Here is a 20,269-nt window from a genome sequence, read left to right as displayed (position 1 = left end):
ACCCTAACTAAAATGTTCAATCCCCATCCTGAAAGGCAAAGAGGATGGACATCAGAAGAAAAAGAAAATAGGAAACAACCTCGGAACCTGCTACAGAGGGCCTCTGAAAGCTAGAAGAAAACAGGAAATAACCTTGAAAACTGCCACAGAGGGCATTTGAAAGCCTCTGCAATATAGACCGTCAAAGCAGATGCTGAGCCTGATGGCCAACTGATGGGCAGAGTGAATGGAATTCTATGTAAGAAGTGGGAAATAGTAAGAGCTGGAGGGGACGGGAACTCCACAAGGAGAGCAACAGAACAAGATAATTTGAACACAGGGAACTTCCCAGAGACTCATACTCCAACCAAGGACTATTTGTGGAGATGACCTGGAATCCCTGCACAGGTGTAGCCCATGGCAGTTCAGTGTCCAAGTGGGTTACATAGTAATGGGAAGAGGGACTGCCTCTGACATAATCTGATTGGCCTGCTCGTTGATCACTTCCCCCTGAGTGGGGAGCAGCCTTACCAGGCCACAGTAGAGGACAATGCAGCCACTTTTGATGAGAACTGATAGACTAAGATCAGAAAGAAGGAGAGGAGGACCTCCCCTATCAGTGGACTTGGGGAGTGGCATGCATGCAGAAAGGGGAGGGAGGGTGGGATCGGCAGGGGAGGAGGGAGGGGCTTATGGGGGGATACAAAATGAATAAAGTGTAATTAATAAAAAAAAAGATTTAAAAAAAAACAAAGAAAAAAAACTTATTTTCTCCCTACCTTTTTTTTGTTGCATGTGTATTAGATTTCCAGACTTCAGAAAGGCTGTCAACAGACATTTTCAAGGGTAATTGCAGTGAGGTGAATGTTGTCACTCACCTGAGGCTATGCCTGACTGTGCAAGTCTGGTGGGTGTGGGCAGTATCCTAGAAGGATGCAATGGGCTTCCTGTGCTCCTGAGCATCTGGGCATCTGTAGCGGAAGCTGGTGTGGAGGGAAGCCTGGGCCAGGGTGGCCCTCCAGGTGTACTATCGTCCATGGTCTGTGACGTAGACATGGATACCACGGGAGCCCGTGTGTGTTTGCTTGTCACCCATGGTGTTCTGGTCATTTTTCCTGCAGTGTGTTGAAAGTGACAATCACTGGCATTGCTGTACTTGATCTCTTTGATCATGTACAAAGCTGCAGACATATAGAATGTTCTCAGAGAACAAGTGCAATGTGTCTGTTTAACACAGACAATTCATACATTTTACTGTGGGCTGGAATGAGTGGCAACAAGGCAAAAGAAACCTCTGGAGATGGGCTGGGGGTTAAGAGAACTTGCTGGCTTTGCAGAAGACCCAGGATCTGTTCCCAGAACTCACACAGTGGCTTACAATCACCTGTGTCTGCAGCTCCGGGGAATCAGATGCCCCCTTCTGGCTTCTGATGGCACTGCATGAATGTGATGCATATACAAACATGCAGGACACATAAAATAAAAATAAATCGGTCTTTTGAAAATAAAACTGAAAATATCTTCTCTAAATCCCCTGGCCCTCAGAAAGCTGGAGCACGCAGTTGGGTTTTTTTTGGGGGGGTGGGTTACTGTATCAAATGTAAGAGATATATTTCTAATCAAGCAATAGTCTAGGAAGGTGGAAATGTGGAGGCATTGGTGTAGCCTTGTTTACTTCACACTATGAAGCAAATTACTGAACACAGTTTAATTCGGCTGTTCACTTGTCCTTGTTTTCAGCGTTAGAGATGGGCCTTGGGGTCTTGTACATGCTTTGTGTAATTATGAGTGTGAGTGTGCTTGAACACATTACATTGCTTCTTGTATCTGGTCACAGCAACAAAGAAAGTAGCTAATATACCAAGCAAGCATTTGCCACTGAGATACATTTACTGCCATTTTTAACCTTGACATTAAACTGGAGCTAAAAATGATGATGATGATGATGATGATGATGAAGATAATGATGATGATGATGATAGGGCTGGAGAATGGCTCAGTAGTTAAGAGCACTGGTTAAGAGGTCCTGAGTTCAATTCTCAGCAACTACATGGAGTATTTTACAATTTTATATATTTTTCATGATCTAAGTTATGGTATTAACCTTTTGCAGTAAATCTAAAAGTTCTAGTTGGTGGAGTTGAATGCTATTCCTCGCCACTGTCGAGATGAACCCTTTACTTAGCCTGCCTGCCTCCTATCAGTTTTTACCTCCTTCAGGGAAGGCTTTGTCCCTTGTGCTGAATAGGATGCCCACTTTGGGCTCCTGCATGAAAGAGTTCAATGTAAGTTGGTTCATGACTATACTTTTCTTTCCTGTGTCTCCCTTTTCTTTGTGAGCTTGAGAGAGATGGGGGAAATGTAAAGAGCCATTTTCAAACTTTTCTACTGGATGGAAGCAATGATGTCTTTTTATGAGTGAGTGAATTAATCAGTCCTGCTGATCCTCATCCATTCTTGGGACAGATAATACTGACTCTTACTGAAAGAGATCATTCAGTATTATATTATTTCCAGGCAGGAAATAACAGGTCACTGTGCCTTTTGTGTTCAGTGACAATACTGTTGAAATTGCACACTATGTGGTAAGACCAATTAGGAAAATTCTTGACCAGCCACTGTTGGCATCATTTTATGCTGGTACCAGGGTGGAGTAAATTTTTTTTGGTGTAAATATCGAACTGGGTGCAAATTAACCAAACTGTGCCATGAAACGCTAACCTCACCATTTCCTATGAATTTCCAGAGAAGGTATCTACCTAATTTGTTGAAACATCTCTGACTCTGTTGCCTGCCTTTGGATCCCTTTCCCCTAGCTGGGCTGCCTTGTCTTGCCTCAATGAGAGAGGGTGTTCTTAGTCCTGGTGCAACTTGGTGTGCTAGTGTGGTTTGGTATCCCTGAGAGGGCTCTCCTTCTCTGAGAAGAAAGGGAGGAAAAAGTGTGGGGGGGGTAGTGTAAAGGTGGGACTGAAAAAAGATAAGGGAGAGGAGAGTAATCAGGTTGAAAAGTGATTAAACTAATGAATTATTGTAGAAAGTCTGATTCCAGCAATTACTATTATTATATAAGATTGTCATTGGAGAAGGCTGGGTTAAAGGTATCAGAGAGCTCTTAGTATTATTTATTGGGACTTGTTAAGACATTGCATTTCAACATAGAAATCTATTAATATGAGTTCGAGAAGTATGAATCACCAGCAATTTTCCATCTTTGATCCTTCTGAACACTGTTCAGAAGTTGTAGCATCATTTAAGGTGAGGGAAGTGTTAGGTGCCGGTATTTTATTTAATTATGTGAGAATAGAGGAAAGAGAAGGGAGACACAGCAGAGGAAAGGAAAAACTGAGAAAGCATCTTACCTGTGTTTGGCTGTGTGTGAGTGACACTACTCTGTGTGGCTATGGCCCCAAAAGGAAGCTCTGGAAACATCTCTTTGTTTTCTGTCACCTCTTTTTCTGAAGGAATACTTGTCTTTGACCAAGTGAAGGTCTTTGGAGCAGATACCCACTGTGTGCTCCAGCGTCCAGGATATGATCTTAGAAGTGACTGCTGGCTTTGGGTCTCAAGTCTTAAAGTCTGGGCTGTTCCCCTGGTAGTTGCACCTCAAAGGAAACAGTCAATGGTAGTTTTAACTTACTTGCCACTTTGGACAAATAGAACTGTTGAGTCACAGAAAAACAATTAGTTAGTAGCAATATAAAATACAGATATTATGCTTTTACTGTGAACAGTAGCAAATGTCACCAAAAGATGTTTTCTCTTGAATAAACAATGGAGCTAAATATCTAACTCCACAAAAGTTGAGTGATAAACTGCTGTGAGCAGAATGTAAAGTTGTCAGATCTAAGGGTGCCAGACTGACTGTCTCTCCTGATGACAGTCTGGGACTTGTCAGGGTTCTCTGTCACTTTGCAGCCCTCAGCTGCTCCATGACTCAGGTACTTGTCTCCGCAAAAGCAATGTGGCTTATGCTATTTGCCAAATGGGCACATGAAGGGACATCAAGAGATCAGGCTTTCCAGAAGAACCTGCTTGAAAGACTGACCTTCAGCAAGAAAAACTATGGATTTTTTTTTTAAAAGAAACTTGTCTAATGACCCTGTTTATTCCTCAGGTAATAGGAGAAAGAGCACAAATATTAAATTGGCCAATGCTCTACATTAAGAAGACTGAGATGCTAAGCTGAGGAGTATATATATAAGGTGAGAGGTACCCAGTAGGCCATAGGGTTACTTCTAATGGCTGGAGAAGGACTAATGTTCAGCCTGTCTTATATTTGTTTAACACTTGTCCTTTGACAGGTATTGAATATAGGGACTTGCCATGCAGTTGTAGGTGGTGACCCCCAAATTCTCTCTCCTCCTTCACATCTAGACCCCAAACTTCTCACATCACCTAAGCCTTGATTTCAAGAGTTAGACATGGATTAGGTCCTCTTGGCCCAACTGTCACCTGGCCAGGTAAGTTCCGATAAGGCATGTCAATAGTAGCACTAACATGTAGATAGATTTCTCTCCCGAAGCATTTGTCCTTACTGAACAAGTACTAAAGGGAGCCATGACTGAGGTTGGGGGTGACAAGATGAGCCTGATTCAACTCTCAGTTCTGCCCTCAGAAGCAAGCATGTAAAGGAAACTTGCTACATGCCTAGCTCACCTCCTTACCAAGTATCCCTGTGACTTACAAAATGAGCTTTCTTCAACAGCATGACCAAGAGATGCTCTGCACTAAAATCAAAGATGTCTAAGGCAATAGAACTGGAGCATCATTGATTGTGTTCATCAGTTCACTATGAAGACAATGATGAAAAGGTTACTATGTGCAGATTCCATGTGACACAGTGATAAACAAGGCAGACTGTGGAATAACAGGAAGTTGTCTGCCTTCAAGGTCCATTCACTGGGGTCATACACATATAAATGTCACTGTGGAGCCAGGTGAAGTGGCACATGCCTGTAATCCCAGCACTTGGGGAGGTAGAAGCAGGCAGATCTCTGTGAGTTCAAGGCCAGTCTGGTCTACAAAGCGAGTCCAAGACAGCCAAGGCTACACAGAGAAACCCTGTCTCAACAAACAAACAAACAAACAAACAAACAAACAAACAAAAAAGTCACTATGGTATAACCTAGAGTAGCAGAGTGCAGATGACATACAGAGTTCATTGACAAAAGATGGACTTTGGTTGGAGAATTGATAGGACATAAGAAGATAGTATCTGGAGTAACAAGTGACAGACCCTTAGGGCTGCAAAACACCACAAAGTATGGCAGGACCTCCACACAGAGATGACAGAGTCAACAAGTTTGCATGAAATGGGGGAGGGGAGTGTTTCCTGCTACCAAAAACGTCATTGATTTATAATTGAATGTAGCATAGGAATCATGGGAAAACAATGAATACGTGAAGAAAGAAATGCGTTCTCTCTAAGGGCTCTGGTGCCTCTACTGCTGACTGTTGGGTCTGAGCAGGTAAGAGACATAACCCAGCTCATATATGAGACCATTGCTCCAGTGGCCAAGCATGTATAGTTCAAAGGAATGCAAGAGTGACAAAAGGAACTTGGTCATGGGCTGTTTTACATAGGTGATAAGGGCTTGAAACAGATAGACATTTCAGGTGGATTCAGAGGAGCAGCCAGAATCCAGGTACTAAGTATAAGGAAGAAAGATGACTTAGCAGTAGTTTCAAAAATGGTACCTGGTAACTCAGAACACAGATAGATGATTGTTGCAAAAAAAAAAAAATGTATAGGAAGAGACTGAGAATTACAGCGAGGCAATGACCCTAGAATAAGGATCAAAATTCCACATGGCTTCAAGAGCCCAATAGTGAATGAAGAAAATAATATGTTATGTGACAGTGTGCAGAGAAGATTATGGGTGTAAAGAGACCGGAAGTTTCTTCCTAATTGGGGAGAAAGGAGACAGCAGCTACTCAGCTACAGCTGTTTGTTGTCATAGAGAGGAAGACCCACAGAGACCAATTTCTCCACCCACTTCAAATACTCCAGAAATCATTTTTTTTTAAACCCAAATGAAAACTCTCCAATTTTAGCACCATCTAATTAAATAATATCCCTGAAGTTAGCCTTTTTTTCTCTACTGAGCTGAGGTATGTTAGGGGGTGAGGGCATTGTGGCTTCCATAATAGGTCACACTCACCCAAAGCACTAGACACACCACTGGTGAATGTGTAGTTGATAAACGGAGATTTCTCCACCATCTGCCAGAAGTCAGAAAGATTCCTTCCTGAAAAAAAAAAAAATCACACCATGGATTTGGAATCTCGGGTTTGTCTGCTGGAGTGTGAAGCTCAATGTTCCTCCAGAGAGCTTCCCGGTCTCTAATGCTCGCTCACCTGACTTCCCCGCCATCACACAAATGAAGACACAGTCGGATTCATTGGTCTGACTCACTGCAAAACAGACACAATAAAGACTTTGCAATGTCCAACCAGGGTGTGGTCTTTTGGGTCAGCCCTGAGGCTGCGATGATGATGGTGTTTCTGTCTGCCTGGTCCCTGACTCGGCATATCATGTACACTGTCTCATTGACCCCTCACCACCATCCTATGGAGAAGACATAAGCATATGTCTGCAAACCTTTAATAGTTCATCTTCCATGTGTTTAGAGACAACTATGTTTAGGAATTCAGAAGTTCTAGATTTTTGAATGTCTCATGGAATGTCTGTACCTTACTAACAGAAGATCTCCCAGCAGCAACAAGGGAAATCCTGCAGCAAATTCCATTCATCCTAGCCATTATTCATTCAGCAAATTGTTTAAGCCTTGGTAGTATGTAGAAAATAGTCACCTTCTCTGAATCTGCCTTTTTGTCTTTAAAAGAGGAGGGGCAGTAACAGCCACTGCTAGAGCCTAGTGATACCACCCCTCCATGTTGGTTGCAGTATTTTCCCTTCAATTTCTAGAACTCCAGGAATGCATCAAGAATGGATGATGGATGCATCAAGAACAGGTGTTGAAAACCAGCCCACATCAATAACCTAAATAGAGCTTACCTGAAGGCTTCTGTCAGCCTGACCCATGACCAGGCTTGGGAATGTGGAAACCTACCAGGCTTGGCTATATTCCTTGAGGAATGACAGACCTCAAGTTTTCTAGGCACCTTAAAGATACACACCAGAGAGGATGGAGGTTGATTTAAAAATCTCAGTGAGATAGCTGGTAGAATTCCCAACAATGTCCACCAGCAACGCTGTGAAATCTACAAGACAAATTGGAGAAGCTCTCTGAATTCTAATACAGAGACACAAGGGGGAAAAGATTCCATTTCAATTTTTCCTCTTTTCAGAATAGATTTTACAACTGTAGTTTAAGTTAATATGTTAAAGACTATTGAAACCCACACATAGAAAAATACTAGTTCAAAAAATAGTAAAGGTGAATTCAAGCAGAGAACTTTTTATAATCCAACTCTTTCTCTTGTAATTTCCAAGAACTACCAAAGATCCCCATTACTTCATCTAATTTTGTTAGATTATCAAATCTATTCAAGATAAATCATGCCCACAGACTTGTAAGGTCAATTTACATAAAGTTGGAATTTGAAAATACAGTCAAATTTAATGTTGGGTTGTGAACTACAGACATCAAAGTAGACAAGACCTCTACAAAATATTCCCGGGGTTGTATCCTTTTGTCCACTTTGTCTAGAACATGGAAGGAAAAGTCTGGGAGATTTATTATGACATTTTAGTTTGCAGAACCATTGAACACTTTCTTTCTGCCTTATACAGATGCTTCTTTTACTCATCAACAGAATTGTGAGTTGTTTGCAAGAATAGCTGGGCTTGAACATGATACCCTGCAGATGCAGACTAATGCTCTATGGTGATCAGTAGTTAGTGGAGCAGGGCCAACACTAGCAGGAGGTGGGCAATGTTAAGTGTGAGCCTGAGCCACAATGAGACTTTATATGTTTGTGTGGTCATAGGGTGACCTGGCTGTTTTTGTGTGTCAACTTAATACAAGATGAAGTCATCAAGAGGAAGGAGCCTCAGTTGAGAAAGTGCCTCCATAAACCTCAGCTGAAAGACATTTTCTCAATTACTGATCAATGGGAAAGGCCCAGCCATTGTAGGTGGTCCCATCTCTGGGCTGGTGAACTTGGGTTTTATAAGTAAGTAGCATTCCACCATGGCCTTTGTATCAGCTGCTGCCTTGGGTTTCTATCCTGTGTGAGTTCCTGTCCTAGTTTTTTTTTTCATTACCAATGCAGTACTGTTAGCCAAATAAACCCTTTTGTCCTCAGTTTTCTTTTTGGTCATGGTGTTTCCTCCCAGCCCATAGAAATCATAATTAAGACACCTTGGATGTCTTATGGAGAAATACCATACAGTGCACATCTGCAGGTGTTGACATTATTTTGTGCAGAAGGCTGGTGACCACGATCCTCTTTCCTTTTTATATTATGTTGTAGAGCCTGCTAATGTGTACCATCTCATTACCCAACTATTTATTTTTCTTCTACTTCTCAAAACTCTTTTTCATTAATTCACTTACCCAATAAATATCTATAGAGTGTCTGCAGTTTTCCAATACCTACTAGGTATTGGAGATTTTTTAAATATATACAGCAGAAGTGAAAGTTAATGAAGGGTATCAAGGATCAGCATGTAAAGGCATTGGTCACCAAGCCTGCTCACTTGTGTTTGATGTCCTGGACTCACATGGTGGAAGGAGAAAACCTACTCCTTAAAGTTGTCCTCTGACCTCCACATGTGTGCTATGGCACACTGCTGGTGCATGTGCGTGCCCCTCCAATAAATACATAAATAAATAAATGTATATTTAAAATACTTTAAAATTGGTGGGGAAGAAAGGCTCACAAGTTGAATGATAAATGCAAAGTTGAAATCCATTATTTATGTTGCATAGAGGCTATGAGCAACACTACGGATCCAGATGCTAAGGCTTGACCCCAGTTCTGCCCAAGGTTAAAAAATGATGGTAACTGCCCAGAGTTTTACAACATAGTACAGAGCTTGGGTTTCAGCTGAGATTTGCCTTGAGCCAAAAGTCTTTTCCTTCCAAGATTCCTGCTACCACTTATACTGTCACTCATTATACTCAGCATCCTCTGTCCACTTCCTCTTTGAAATTGTTTACAACTCTTTCACTGTGTTTGGAATAAAGTCAGTTATCATTACTTTGAAGATATTCTTTGTTCCTACAGAAATTCAGTTAATTGATTTACTGTCAGTGCTCAGGGATGAATTACGGCTAACTTTCTTTATATGTAAATAGAAAACAGGAACAGCTTTTTATTTATTTATTTAGTCTATTCAATTAGTGATGACTTAAGACTTTTAATATTCAGTGTGAACAGGCTATGGAACAAAAATCCATTTGAGCATTGCTGACAAAAGCACCAATGCCTGAAAGATTTTTAGAAGTTTTAACAAATCGAATCACAACAAGATTGTCTCCCTGTCAACCAACACTTTCATTTCAAGGGCTTTATCCTACAGAGGTAATTTGGCTTGTGCTTGAAGTGATTCTGCACAGGTGTTCATTGTAGCACTGTTTATAATAATAAAGGCTGTCAGGAATAAGAGGCCAGTAAATAACCATCACCTTGTATTTCAATGAAAAGTCTGTATCCATTTGAAAGACTGGGCATATTTCTATATACTGCAATAGAATGGATTTTTAAGGCACACACTCCAAGAAAATTTACCAGTTGTACATATGATGGGGATCAGGGCATCACTGCACCCTCATCAATAAGACTTCTTCTTGCAGTAGATGGAAATTAACACAGAGACCCATAACTGGACACTGTGCAAAAAGTGGTTTTGGAGCACTCAGCCTTAAATTGCATGCCATTATCAAACCCCTCTTCTCAAAGGGCAGGGATCTATTTTGAAGAGGACACAGTAAGACTGTAAGAGCCACGCAAACCATGTCAAGGAAACAACATTTTCTGAACACAACAGGACTGATGCAGGTGAATTCTTGGAGACTTGTGTAGTATCAAACTAGATGGAGTCCTCCCACTGAGAAGGGTGAATGGCCACAAAGTGCCACCTCCATCCAAGAATCTACCTGCAACTGACAACTTTGGGAAATGGGAAAATCAGTTTTCTGCAATGGAGTGTTATTGGGTACATCAATCACACTCCAGGGAAGACCCATGCCCAGAAATAATGGGTCAAAAATGAATTCTATGTTTGTTTTTGTGCACTCTTCATTTTGTTCTGGTGGGGGATATTTTTCAACTTGGTTTTTTTTTTCAGTTTATTGGTTTGATTTTCTTTTTCTTTCTGTTTTTGAGAGAGAGAGAGCATGGTGTTGATGGGTAGGTAGATTGGGAGGTTCTGGGAGAAGTTGATGTGAAGAGCTGTGATCAAAACAGTATAAAAAGTTATCAAAAAGTGGATAAAGTTAGAAAATAAGTCAAAAAATACATGCCCCAAAGTTACTTTATTTAAAGAATATTGTATTTTAGTGAAGACAAAGTTTTCTTTTTTTTTCTTTTCTTTTTAACACAACTCCATCTTCAAGCCTTCTTTGCAGGGGTGTGGCCATGTCACTAAATTCTACACAATGGAATGTAAATGGTTTCTACATTGTAAGTGTATAGCAAATCAGTATGCCTTCCAATTTTTTTCACCCTTGTCTTACAGCTGGAGTGCGGTGATAAGCTACCTTGCATCGTGAGAAAAAGATGACACCTTATATATTCAGAGTAACAAGTTAGAAGGAACATGCATCTTTAGAGGTTATACAGCTATGACTAATGTTTCTAAAACTTATTAATAAAATATATTAAATAGTTATGTAGAAAAGGAAACTACAAAAAGAAGTCTTTGCTTCTTCTGAAATCTGTATTTTAACAAGTAGCTAAAAGAATCTTATTACAGATATAGTACAAACACTGTTGTTCCTTGGTACAGGAGAACTACTCCATTGCACTAATTCCCGAGTTGTTGTCCTTATGGTTTATTAGCTGCCTTTCATTTGAAATGCCTTCATTTAATTTCTGTCTCTTCATCTAGACTTGTGGTTCTTAACCTTCTAGTGCTGCAGTCCTTTCATACAGTTAGTTCCTCATGTTGTGGTGACCCCCAACCACAAAATTATTTCATTGTTGCTTTATAACTGGAATTTTGCTACTGTTATGAATTTTAACACAAATATCTGATATGCAAGATAGCTGATACGTGACACTCCCTTCCTCAATGGGATCTTGACTCACAGGTAGAGAACCGTTACTCTAGACTCTAAGTTCCATTGGAACAAAATGTGTCCTCTCTCCTCAGGCCAGGAAGATTGCTTCAGTAATAGTATATTCTCAATAAAGATTTGTTGCTTGGGTGAGGTCATAGGAAGAGAGAAATCTTCACTTTTACTTTCCGAGAATCTTTAAATTTAGGAAGCATTCAATACTTTTGAATTATAAAAGTAATAGATAGTGTCACTGAAAAGAATTCCAGATATTGCAAGGCCATATTAATGAGGATTCTTCCATTTCAAAGCATTCCAATCTTCATATCAGAGATAACAGCCTTTCTGGTATCCAAATTTTACCATTGTTAACATTGTATTCTGGATACTACTTAGAATTATTTTTTTATCTGAAGATTTTTAGGAACATTGTTTCCCTTTTAGAGCCAACATCTGGCTATGCACAGTCATTTTTTCACTATATGGGGCTACTTTTCAAAGTTTCGTGGTGGTGAATATTTACATTTTTCAATAATTTTGCTACAAAAACAATGTTAATGAACACCCATTTGTGTATACATAGAGGTTTCTCTAGAGTAAAAACAGACATGGAAATATGCACACATTTAAGTGTAGTAAGCACCACTATCTTATCTCACTATGAGAAAAAAATCACATCTAAATGGCACAATCAAATTGGAAGAGCTACAAGGGTATGGTGTGCTCCACCTACCTGATAAGTCATTGGTCCTATTGTTCAAACAGTAGCAATACCTGGTAGGGAATTTGGCCGGGTCAACTTTCTTTGGGTTGGAAACTGTGAAGAGAAAGTATTATCTCAGTACCATGACACTGTACCTGGCCCTGAGCCCTTCATCCACCACATCGTCACCAGAGAACTGTTATCACTTACTGTTGTAGATGGCCAAGGAAACCTTGTGGAAGGCAAATGAACTATAAGAAGTGATGCTAAGCACGGAGAAGAATTGCTTGCTGTCTGCTGTAGAGGGTGAGAAAGAAGCACAAATGTTTGCTGATGTATCCTTAAATAAATCAATACTAGAAATGCCTGTAATTTCAGCTCTAGGAGTCTGAGAAAGGAGGATTCTGTTTGTAGCCGGTCAGAGCTATATAGTGAGTTTTTGTCATGAAAAGGAAACAAAAACATCTGTGTGAGGGACAGTGAATATGAGCAAGATAAGGGATGTATTTCTAGGAAAATGTCATAAACATTTATAAACATCTAGACCAGTATAATAAAATAGAAGACCCAAGCATCAGTACATGTAACTATAGTCACAAGATATATTTTAGTTAGGGTTTCTTTTGATGTTATCAAACACCATGACTAAAACAATCTGGAGAGAAAATTATTTGACATGATATTTGACAAAGATACCAAAAACATACATTGGATAAAAGAGTCTTTTCAGCAAGTGGTGCTGAGAAAACTTGATGTCCACATGCAGAAGAATGAAATTAGACTCCTATCACCTTGAACAAAAATTAACTCCAAGTGGTACAAAGTACTCATATTAAAAAGTAGGAAATATTAAAACCATTAGAAGAAAACATAGGTAGTGATCGACAAGATATAGCCGTAGGAAAAGACTTTCTGAGTAGGACTCCATTTGCCTAGTAATTAAGGACACAATTGACACGAGACATCATAAAACTAAGAAATCTGTACAACTAAGGAAACAATCAAAAGTGAAGAAGAAACACACAGACTAGAGGAGGAAATTTGTTAGCTGTGCATGTTACAGAGGACTAATATTGAGAATAAATAAAGAATTAAAAAGTCAGAAAGTTAAAAAAACCAAATAACCCAATTATATAATGGGCTATAGACCTGAACAGTGAGTCCTCAATAGAAGAAATAAAGATGCCCAATAAATAACTCAAAAGTTTTCATCATCCTTAGCAATTAAGGAAGTGCAAACTGAAACAGTTTTTAGACTTCATCTCACCCCACACAGAATAGTTAAGATCAACAAAAGAACAATTGAGAACAAATATAAGCCATTTTGTTTACGGAAGCAAAAGAAAATTTATATGTAAGGAGAAAAAAAAAGTATGTTGGAGTAGCTCCCAGCCACAATGAGTAAGTTTGCAACAAATCTACTGTACCTAAAGGCTTAGGGAACACTGCAAACGAGGAGGCAGAAATACTCTAAGAGCCAGAAGACCAGAAAGACTGCTATGGGAATATTTCTCCTAGATATGACAGGGAAACTACACCTACAATAGGAACAATATAGCTGCCCTAACAAGACCAGAATAGTTACACTATTAATAGACCTGCTAATAAGGAAAGAGAAACATCATGAGGTTCCACCCTTAGTCAAATCACTATAGGCAACTAACAAATCCCAAGAGGAAGAATTAAACTCTTTAAGCGATGAGGCTTCTAATTGGTTGTCCACTTCAAAGTTATCCCTGAAATTATATGCACACAAGCCATAATACATTGACTCAGCGCGTCTATCATCTATGTAAAATCGAGGAGAAATTAACATAAAAGAAAATAAGAAAAAAAGAGAAACAGTATTTTATAAGTAAACAGACTAAAAATACAACAAATAAATTATAAAAGTAGATAAATACCAATAAAGAAAAATTTTCAAAAATTAAATGATTATGAAGCAAAATAAAAACCAGCATGGTATAATATCCCCTAAAGTACAAAAGTATGCATAATTTGGTGGTAACTAACAGCTCTCTAATTGAATATAAGGCCTTCTCAACAAGAGGAAAACCATTCCTGGTACTAAAACTTAGGTAATTACCCAGAGCTAGTAAAGTCATGGATCATGGAAGAGAATCCACAGCCACCACTTTACTAGGCAAATATAATGAACTACATTCTAAACATTTATCCTTATACCTTCAGATAAGAACAGGTCTCACCCTTCATCAAATAAATGTCTTGTTGCAAAAGACAGAGATCATTACAGAAAACCACAATTAATCAAAATGCAAAGAACTGTATGGTGCTCAGCCACAACTGATAAAAAATCTAGGATATAACTCCTACACCCAAGACTCAGGGATTGTAGAGGAAATAGGGTTGGAATGACTGTAAGAGTCAGAGAAGTAGGAAGTTTTCTGTGAGATGCTAACTACTAGAAATGTCAGAGAAATTATACCCGTGAAGTCTTATTGGCACAGCTTTCTACACCAATATACATGGTAACATGAATTGAAGAGTCTCACAGGGCCTCAACCCTGAACAAAGAACTCCAAACAAGGAAATGTTGAGAGTCAAAGAAATAGCCTTCCCCAGGGAAGAGGCCACAAATTGGTTTTCCAATACAAAGCATTAAACCCTGAAATCACATATATATGAGTAATATTGTATAGCCTGAGCAGGTTACATTTACATATTTAGGGATATATACATATACATGTATATCTAACAACAATCACCTGAGAAAAAGCAGCATGTATGCCTGGAAAGGGTTGGAAGGAAGAAACGGATGAGGAGAACAATGTATTGCAATTGTATTTTAGTTTTTAAAAACAAATTAAAAAATAAGATAAAATCAAATCCAAAGCAAAAACCTACTATAATAGTAGTTGTCATTGGACTATCTGGTCTACCTGGAAATTCCAGCAGTCTTTAAATCAGCATCTTGGATGTATTAATTTCTCCAAGTTATTGTGACAAATTCCTACACACATAGTGACATAAAAACAAGAGAAGTTGATAATCTCATTATTGTAGAGTATGAAAAATTGGAAGGTGGGTATCCAGAGTTCTGAGTTCTTTTAATAAGTGGATCAAGTTACTTTTATTTGTCCATATTGTGAAGCCTTAGCAAGTGCTATTTACATACCCTTCTCAATTCGTACAATGTTGAATTGTCATTCTCTAGCCCTTTACCCTGTACAGCACTCATTGCCTATGTATTCTCTTTACTGATTAAGAATTCTGTTTATTGATGCTCAATCCTCATTCAGAAATGCAAACAGGATAGACATTGGAAGAGGAAAAAAACAGGGAAGAGGACAGGAGCCTACCACAGAGGGCCTCTGAAAGACTCTACCCAGCAGGGTATTGAAGCAGAGGCTGAGACTCACAGCCAAACTTTGTGCAGAGGGTAGGGAATGTTATGAGAGAATGGGGGAGGATAGAAAGACCTAGAGGGGACAGGAGCTCCACAAGGAAAGCAACAGAACCAGAAAATCTGGGCACAGGGGTCTTTTCTGAGACTGATACTCCAACCAAGGACCATTCATGGAGATAACCTAGAACCCCGGCACAGATGTAGCCATGGCAGCTCCATCTCCAAGCAGACACCCTAGTAAGGGGAACAGGGACTGTCTCTGATATGAACTTAGTAGCTGGCTCTTTGATCACCTACCCCTGAGGGGTGGGGGCAGCCTTACTAGGCCAGAGAGGAAGGCAATGCAGACAGCTCTGATGAGACCATGGATTCTTCATGTTCTACCTGCAATTTTTAGATATCTGCTGCAATTTCTAGATACCTATCTTTTGATTTTGTTATAATGGATTCATGGATTTTCAATCATTAAGTAGCTGCTACCTATACATTATTATTACAGAGGCTAAAATAATTAAAAGAAGGCTAATTAGAACAATAATGTAAGCCTCAGCAGTCCTTTGTTGTAAAACAACATATTTTATGTTATATTAGCTTAATTAATATTTTTTCCTCGGGTGATACAGTTGTGATTGCAAATGACAGTCCTGCTGGCTCTTTGATCACCAAACCCTGAAGTGAGAGCAGCCTTACCAGGCCACAGAGGAAGAAAATGCATCCAGTCCTCATGAGACCTGAGAGGCTAGGGTTAGATGGAAGGAGAGGAGGACCTCCCCCACCAGTGGAATGGGGGAGGGACATGGGTGGAGAAGAGGGAGGGAGGATGGGATTAGGAGGGAATAAAGGAGGGGGCTACAGGTGGGATAAAAAGTGAATAAAATGTAATTAATGAAAAGAAAAAGAAAAAATAAAAAATATTTAAAAAATGACTGGTTACCTTTTAAAGCTCTACTGAGCATTCCATTCACGAGTTCAGTCAGATTGAGTGCAGACAGGTCAACTGACCTTGCTGGGAGTTCTGAAAAAGATTTAGAAACATATATGGTAGGATCTTCTCTGCAACAGAAACAGTTTCTCATCTCTCCAAACTTAGATGGAAACTTTTTCAGGCACATGTTGAACACAGACAAAGTGCTAGACACAAGGGGCTCAGAGGTAAGCAGCATTTCATGCCAGGAGCTCAGTAGGTGACAGTCAATGACACACACAGTGACTCAAATAGCACTTGTTTTTAGTTACTGTTTTATCTCTGTGTTTGGAGAGAGCAGGATTCGACATATACAGGCTCAGGGCCATCATGAGTGTTCTCAGCACCTCTGAATTTGGAAATTGGCACACTGATTCATACGTGGACATGGACACAAGCCTGGCAGGATACTGACATCTACTAAAATATTATTATATTTTAAACTTCCACAATTCCAATGTATGGGTTTCATTCTCAGAAATGCAGTTTTGATAGAACTTGGGTGTGGCCTCGTCATCAGTATGGAACAACAAAATACCCCAGATGTTGGTGTGTTCGGCCATGTGGACAGATGCTGCCAGTTAAAATATTCCCTTCTCCCATCTGTTACTTGAGGACAAGGAAACAATGCAGACAGATAGTTGATGGTCTTCTTTATATTATTATAAACATTATAAACATTGTCTTTTCCAGTTTTTACCTTCTACATAGACCTGCTGTCCTGATTGTGAATTCTTTTAGAGAAATGGAAAACATTTGCTTAGCAGTCTAGATTCCCATACATGGTGGAGATACTCACCTGTCGTAGCAAGAACCTCTATGCCCTTTACCATCTTTTCTTCTCTGAAGAAAGACTCTGGGAAAAGAAAATAATTCATGACATAACGTAAATCTCTATTCCTAGCCCCAGGGATTTGGGGAAGACTTGGGGTGACTCTCAGGCTCAACAGAGTAGGATCACTGAGGGACCCTGTGGAAGGAAAAGGCTGGGTCTTCCTATGCTTTCTTCCTTAATTCAGTTTCAGTTCTAATCAGATGACTAGCTGTGGTCTAAAGAACCATACACTCATAAATAAAATAATGATAATGTGGAATGTCTAATCTTCCTACCTCATTGACTGAGTCAGAAAACTGGGCTGCAGAGAAAAGAGCACCATGTCTGACTTTGCACAACTAAGCTGTGGGGTGAAGGGCTCAGCACCCACTTCTTAGAACTGAGGTGCAATGGACCTCTATAAACAGCAGTATAATTGCTTGTGGGTTTTTTGCTTTGGGAAGCTTCCTTTCTGTGGCTTTGGAAGCAGGATAATAATGAGCAATGACAGCAGGTGCTGTAAGCACATATAAGAGGGCACTAACCTAGCCACAGGGCAGGAAAGGGCATCCTTGAGACAGGGACTGACTTGCAGAACTAGTCAGTTTGAATTAGAGGATAGATAATCACACTGTACCTGTAGCTATCACAGTTGCAGGAATGACTTTTCATGTAAGCTGAGATAGAAAATGCAGAAGAATAAAGGTATAGAGTCTGGAAAATATCCCCAGTGTCCTGAGTCAGTCAGTACTAGGACTGGTCTCCATACCTGCTGCATGAGGGAAGGATCCAGATTTCTCCTGTTTGAGGCCTTTGTTTCCAGACACTGAAACAGAAATTCTCACAAGTGAAATGCACATACTCGCACAGTACGTAAAATCCTTTAAAATCATCTTGTTCATCACTGCCTTTGAAGGATGGAGCGATTTAAGTGATAGAACCAAGTTCCACAACAAGCAGAGGCAAAGATAAAACTAAAACACAGGCAGATGAGATCTTCAGTAAGATAACTCTGCTATGACTTTCATCTTGATTCATTATAGTATCTAAAGTATAATATATATTCTTTTTCATTATAACAAGATGTAATATGAAATCAATTCTTCTACGGTATTTTAAAATTCTGTTTGTTTACAGATACATACATGTATATAATACGTACTAGTCATAGTCATACTTCTATCATCTCCCCTTATTCTGGCCACCAAGTCTTTTCATGTCTTTTCATTTTGTCTTGTGACACTGAGTTTAACCAAGGCCATTTAGTAGAGCATGGAGCATGGACAACTCTTCACTGGCTACCTCACTAAAAGAGTGATTTTCTCTTTTCCAGCAGGCCTCAACTGCCATCAGCCATGGAATGATTTACGTGAGATAGTTATTGACAACTATGCTGCTTAAGCCAATTATTTAAGCCAAGTATTTAGTCCTTATATTGACCACCAGACCAAGAGCAGGTTAATGCCTCTGAATAGTCTCTTGGTATCCAAGCTCATGCAAAGGATTTTAAAAGACAAATCCACAATTAAATCAGTGTTTGAAGGGAACGTTACATTAGTGAGGGATTTGGTCAGCCTACAAAAATACTGGAAAATCGGCAGTATTTTTTAGACACCACATAATATGTTTGGACCATGGTCAAAGCCATGAGCAGTCCCACAAGGGTTGCCAAGGCCAATGTAGCTGCTGGGGGTGGAATGCTGAGACGTGGCCTGGCAGGCACAAAATAAATCTAGGATGGGACCAGCTATTCTAGGCTGGTCCCATGAGACCCTCCTCCAGCTATGAATGGATGTGTACCTGCTTAGTCTGGTGTGGGCCTTATGAAAGCAAATGCAACTGTTGAGTTCATGAATGCACAGCCATGTCATACCCATAAAAGATAATTTCCTTGCCATCCTCCTCATTGGATGACATTCTTTTTGTCCCATCTTCCATGATGTTCTCAAGGCTTTCTCTACGTAAAATTTTGTTTGAGGAAATCTATGTTTAAATATCTTTCTTTCTTTCTTTCTTTCTTTCTTTCTTTCTTTCTTTCTTTCCTTCCTTCCTTCCTTCCTGCCTTCCTTTCGACAGTGGCCTAGTTGATATCTAATATAAAATTTGTATTAATTCTTTAAGAATGTCATACATGCATGTAATGTATGTATGACACACATACAAACACACACACACCCTTTTCATAACTCCTCCAGATTCATCTCCCACTTGTCTGTTATGTAGCAGCTTCTCCTGAGATTAGAGCATTCCGTCCTGCAGACAAGCTCATTAAGACAGGAAATACACAACTCAAATTAGCTTTAGGAAGTTCCTTCAACTGTCCAGATTTACTAGTCCTGTCCCTCTCCAAGAATCTTGAAACAGTAAAACTGCTGAGAGTCACTCTCAGACAATCCTACCTGCTGGCAGAAGCAGAGACAAGTTGAGCTGCCTGGAACAAACAAAGACCAGCTAAGCTTTCTTAGAAGAGTCTCAGAGCTGCCGAGTCACTTCGACACTCTCCAACCTGTTGAGCTGCCTATAGGCTATGTAGTGCACTCCAAGTTTCCAGCCTTTGTGGCTTTTACCCATGTTAGGGTGGGCTTTGGGGATGCAACTATCTTTGAAAGATTTATGTTCCTAGAAACGTCTCCTACAAGTAATTCCAGTAAAAGTCATTAGTTCACAAAGTTGGGCTTTGGTAACTGTATTTTGGCTATCTGTACCTTGACCCATTGTAGGGTTGCCCATCCATCATGAGTAGACGTGTGTGTTTCATCCATCCAGGGAAGTCTGTCTTACAAGATTCTAAAGCAGCCCTCCACACACTGACAGCATCATGTCCTCTTCATTTTATAACCCACTCAGTCCAGTTTGTATTGCCTACACTCGTGAGTAGGGCCATCCATCGGAGTGTGTCTGATCTACTGGGGAGGACGTCCTTAATGAAACTTGACTCTTCCTCTCTTAGTTGCTGCCCTGTCAGCAGCTCCTCAGAGAGCGGTGCAGCTCATGAGCCCCTCCAACCTCTGCAAAGCATAATTTTTTAACCTCATTGATTTCTCCAATCAATAGTTACATATGCCACTCTTCTTTTTAAGTTAGAAATCCTTGTTTTTCAGAAACAAGGAAACAAATTCAAAGTGTACAACAAATGTCCCTGAAAACCAGAAGTAGGTATTTCTGTGGAAGCATTTAAAAAGAAGCCACTCTTCTTTTTAAGTTAGAAATCCTTGTTTTTCAGAAACAAGGAAACAAATTCAAAGTGTACAAC

The 20,269-nt window shown here is 39.8% G+C and overlaps 1 protein-coding gene across 1 annotated transcript in view; it reads right to left on the bottom strand.

Annotated features, from left to right (window-relative positions):
- Hhla1 (HERV-H LTR-associating 1) overlaps window positions 1-20,269 on the bottom strand; it is a 45,246-nt gene that overhangs the window by 21,509 nt on the left and 3,468 nt on the right. Inside the window, exons 3-12 of the mRNA XM_055626288.1 lie at window positions 17,786-17,842; window positions 17,002-17,058; window positions 16,173-16,253; window positions 12,082-12,165; window positions 11,902-11,985; window positions 7,120-7,203; window positions 6,337-6,393; window positions 6,141-6,227; window positions 3,339-3,581; window positions 858-1,094 (exon numbers count right to left, since the gene is read on the bottom strand). Of these exons, the coding sequence (XP_055482263.1) occupies window positions 858-1,094; window positions 3,339-3,581; window positions 6,141-6,227; window positions 6,337-6,393; window positions 7,120-7,203; window positions 11,902-11,985; window positions 12,082-12,165; window positions 16,173-16,253; window positions 17,002-17,058; window positions 17,786-17,842 (1,071 nt within the window). The remainder of the gene's footprint in view (window positions 1-857; window positions 1,095-3,338; window positions 3,582-6,140; window positions 6,228-6,336; window positions 6,394-7,119; window positions 7,204-11,901; window positions 11,986-12,081; window positions 12,166-16,172; window positions 16,254-17,001; window positions 17,059-17,785; window positions 17,843-20,269) is intronic.

Source organism: Psammomys obesus, unplaced genomic scaffold (genome assembly GCF_907164565.1).
Source record: "Psammomys obesus unplaced genomic scaffold, mPsaObe1.curated_primary_1811, whole genome shotgun sequence".
NCBI lineage: Eukaryota > Metazoa > Chordata > Mammalia > Rodentia > Muridae > Psammomys > Psammomys obesus.
The sequence above is the reverse complement of the archived record's forward strand: the minus strand, read 5'-3'. Positions and strand labels throughout refer to the sequence as shown.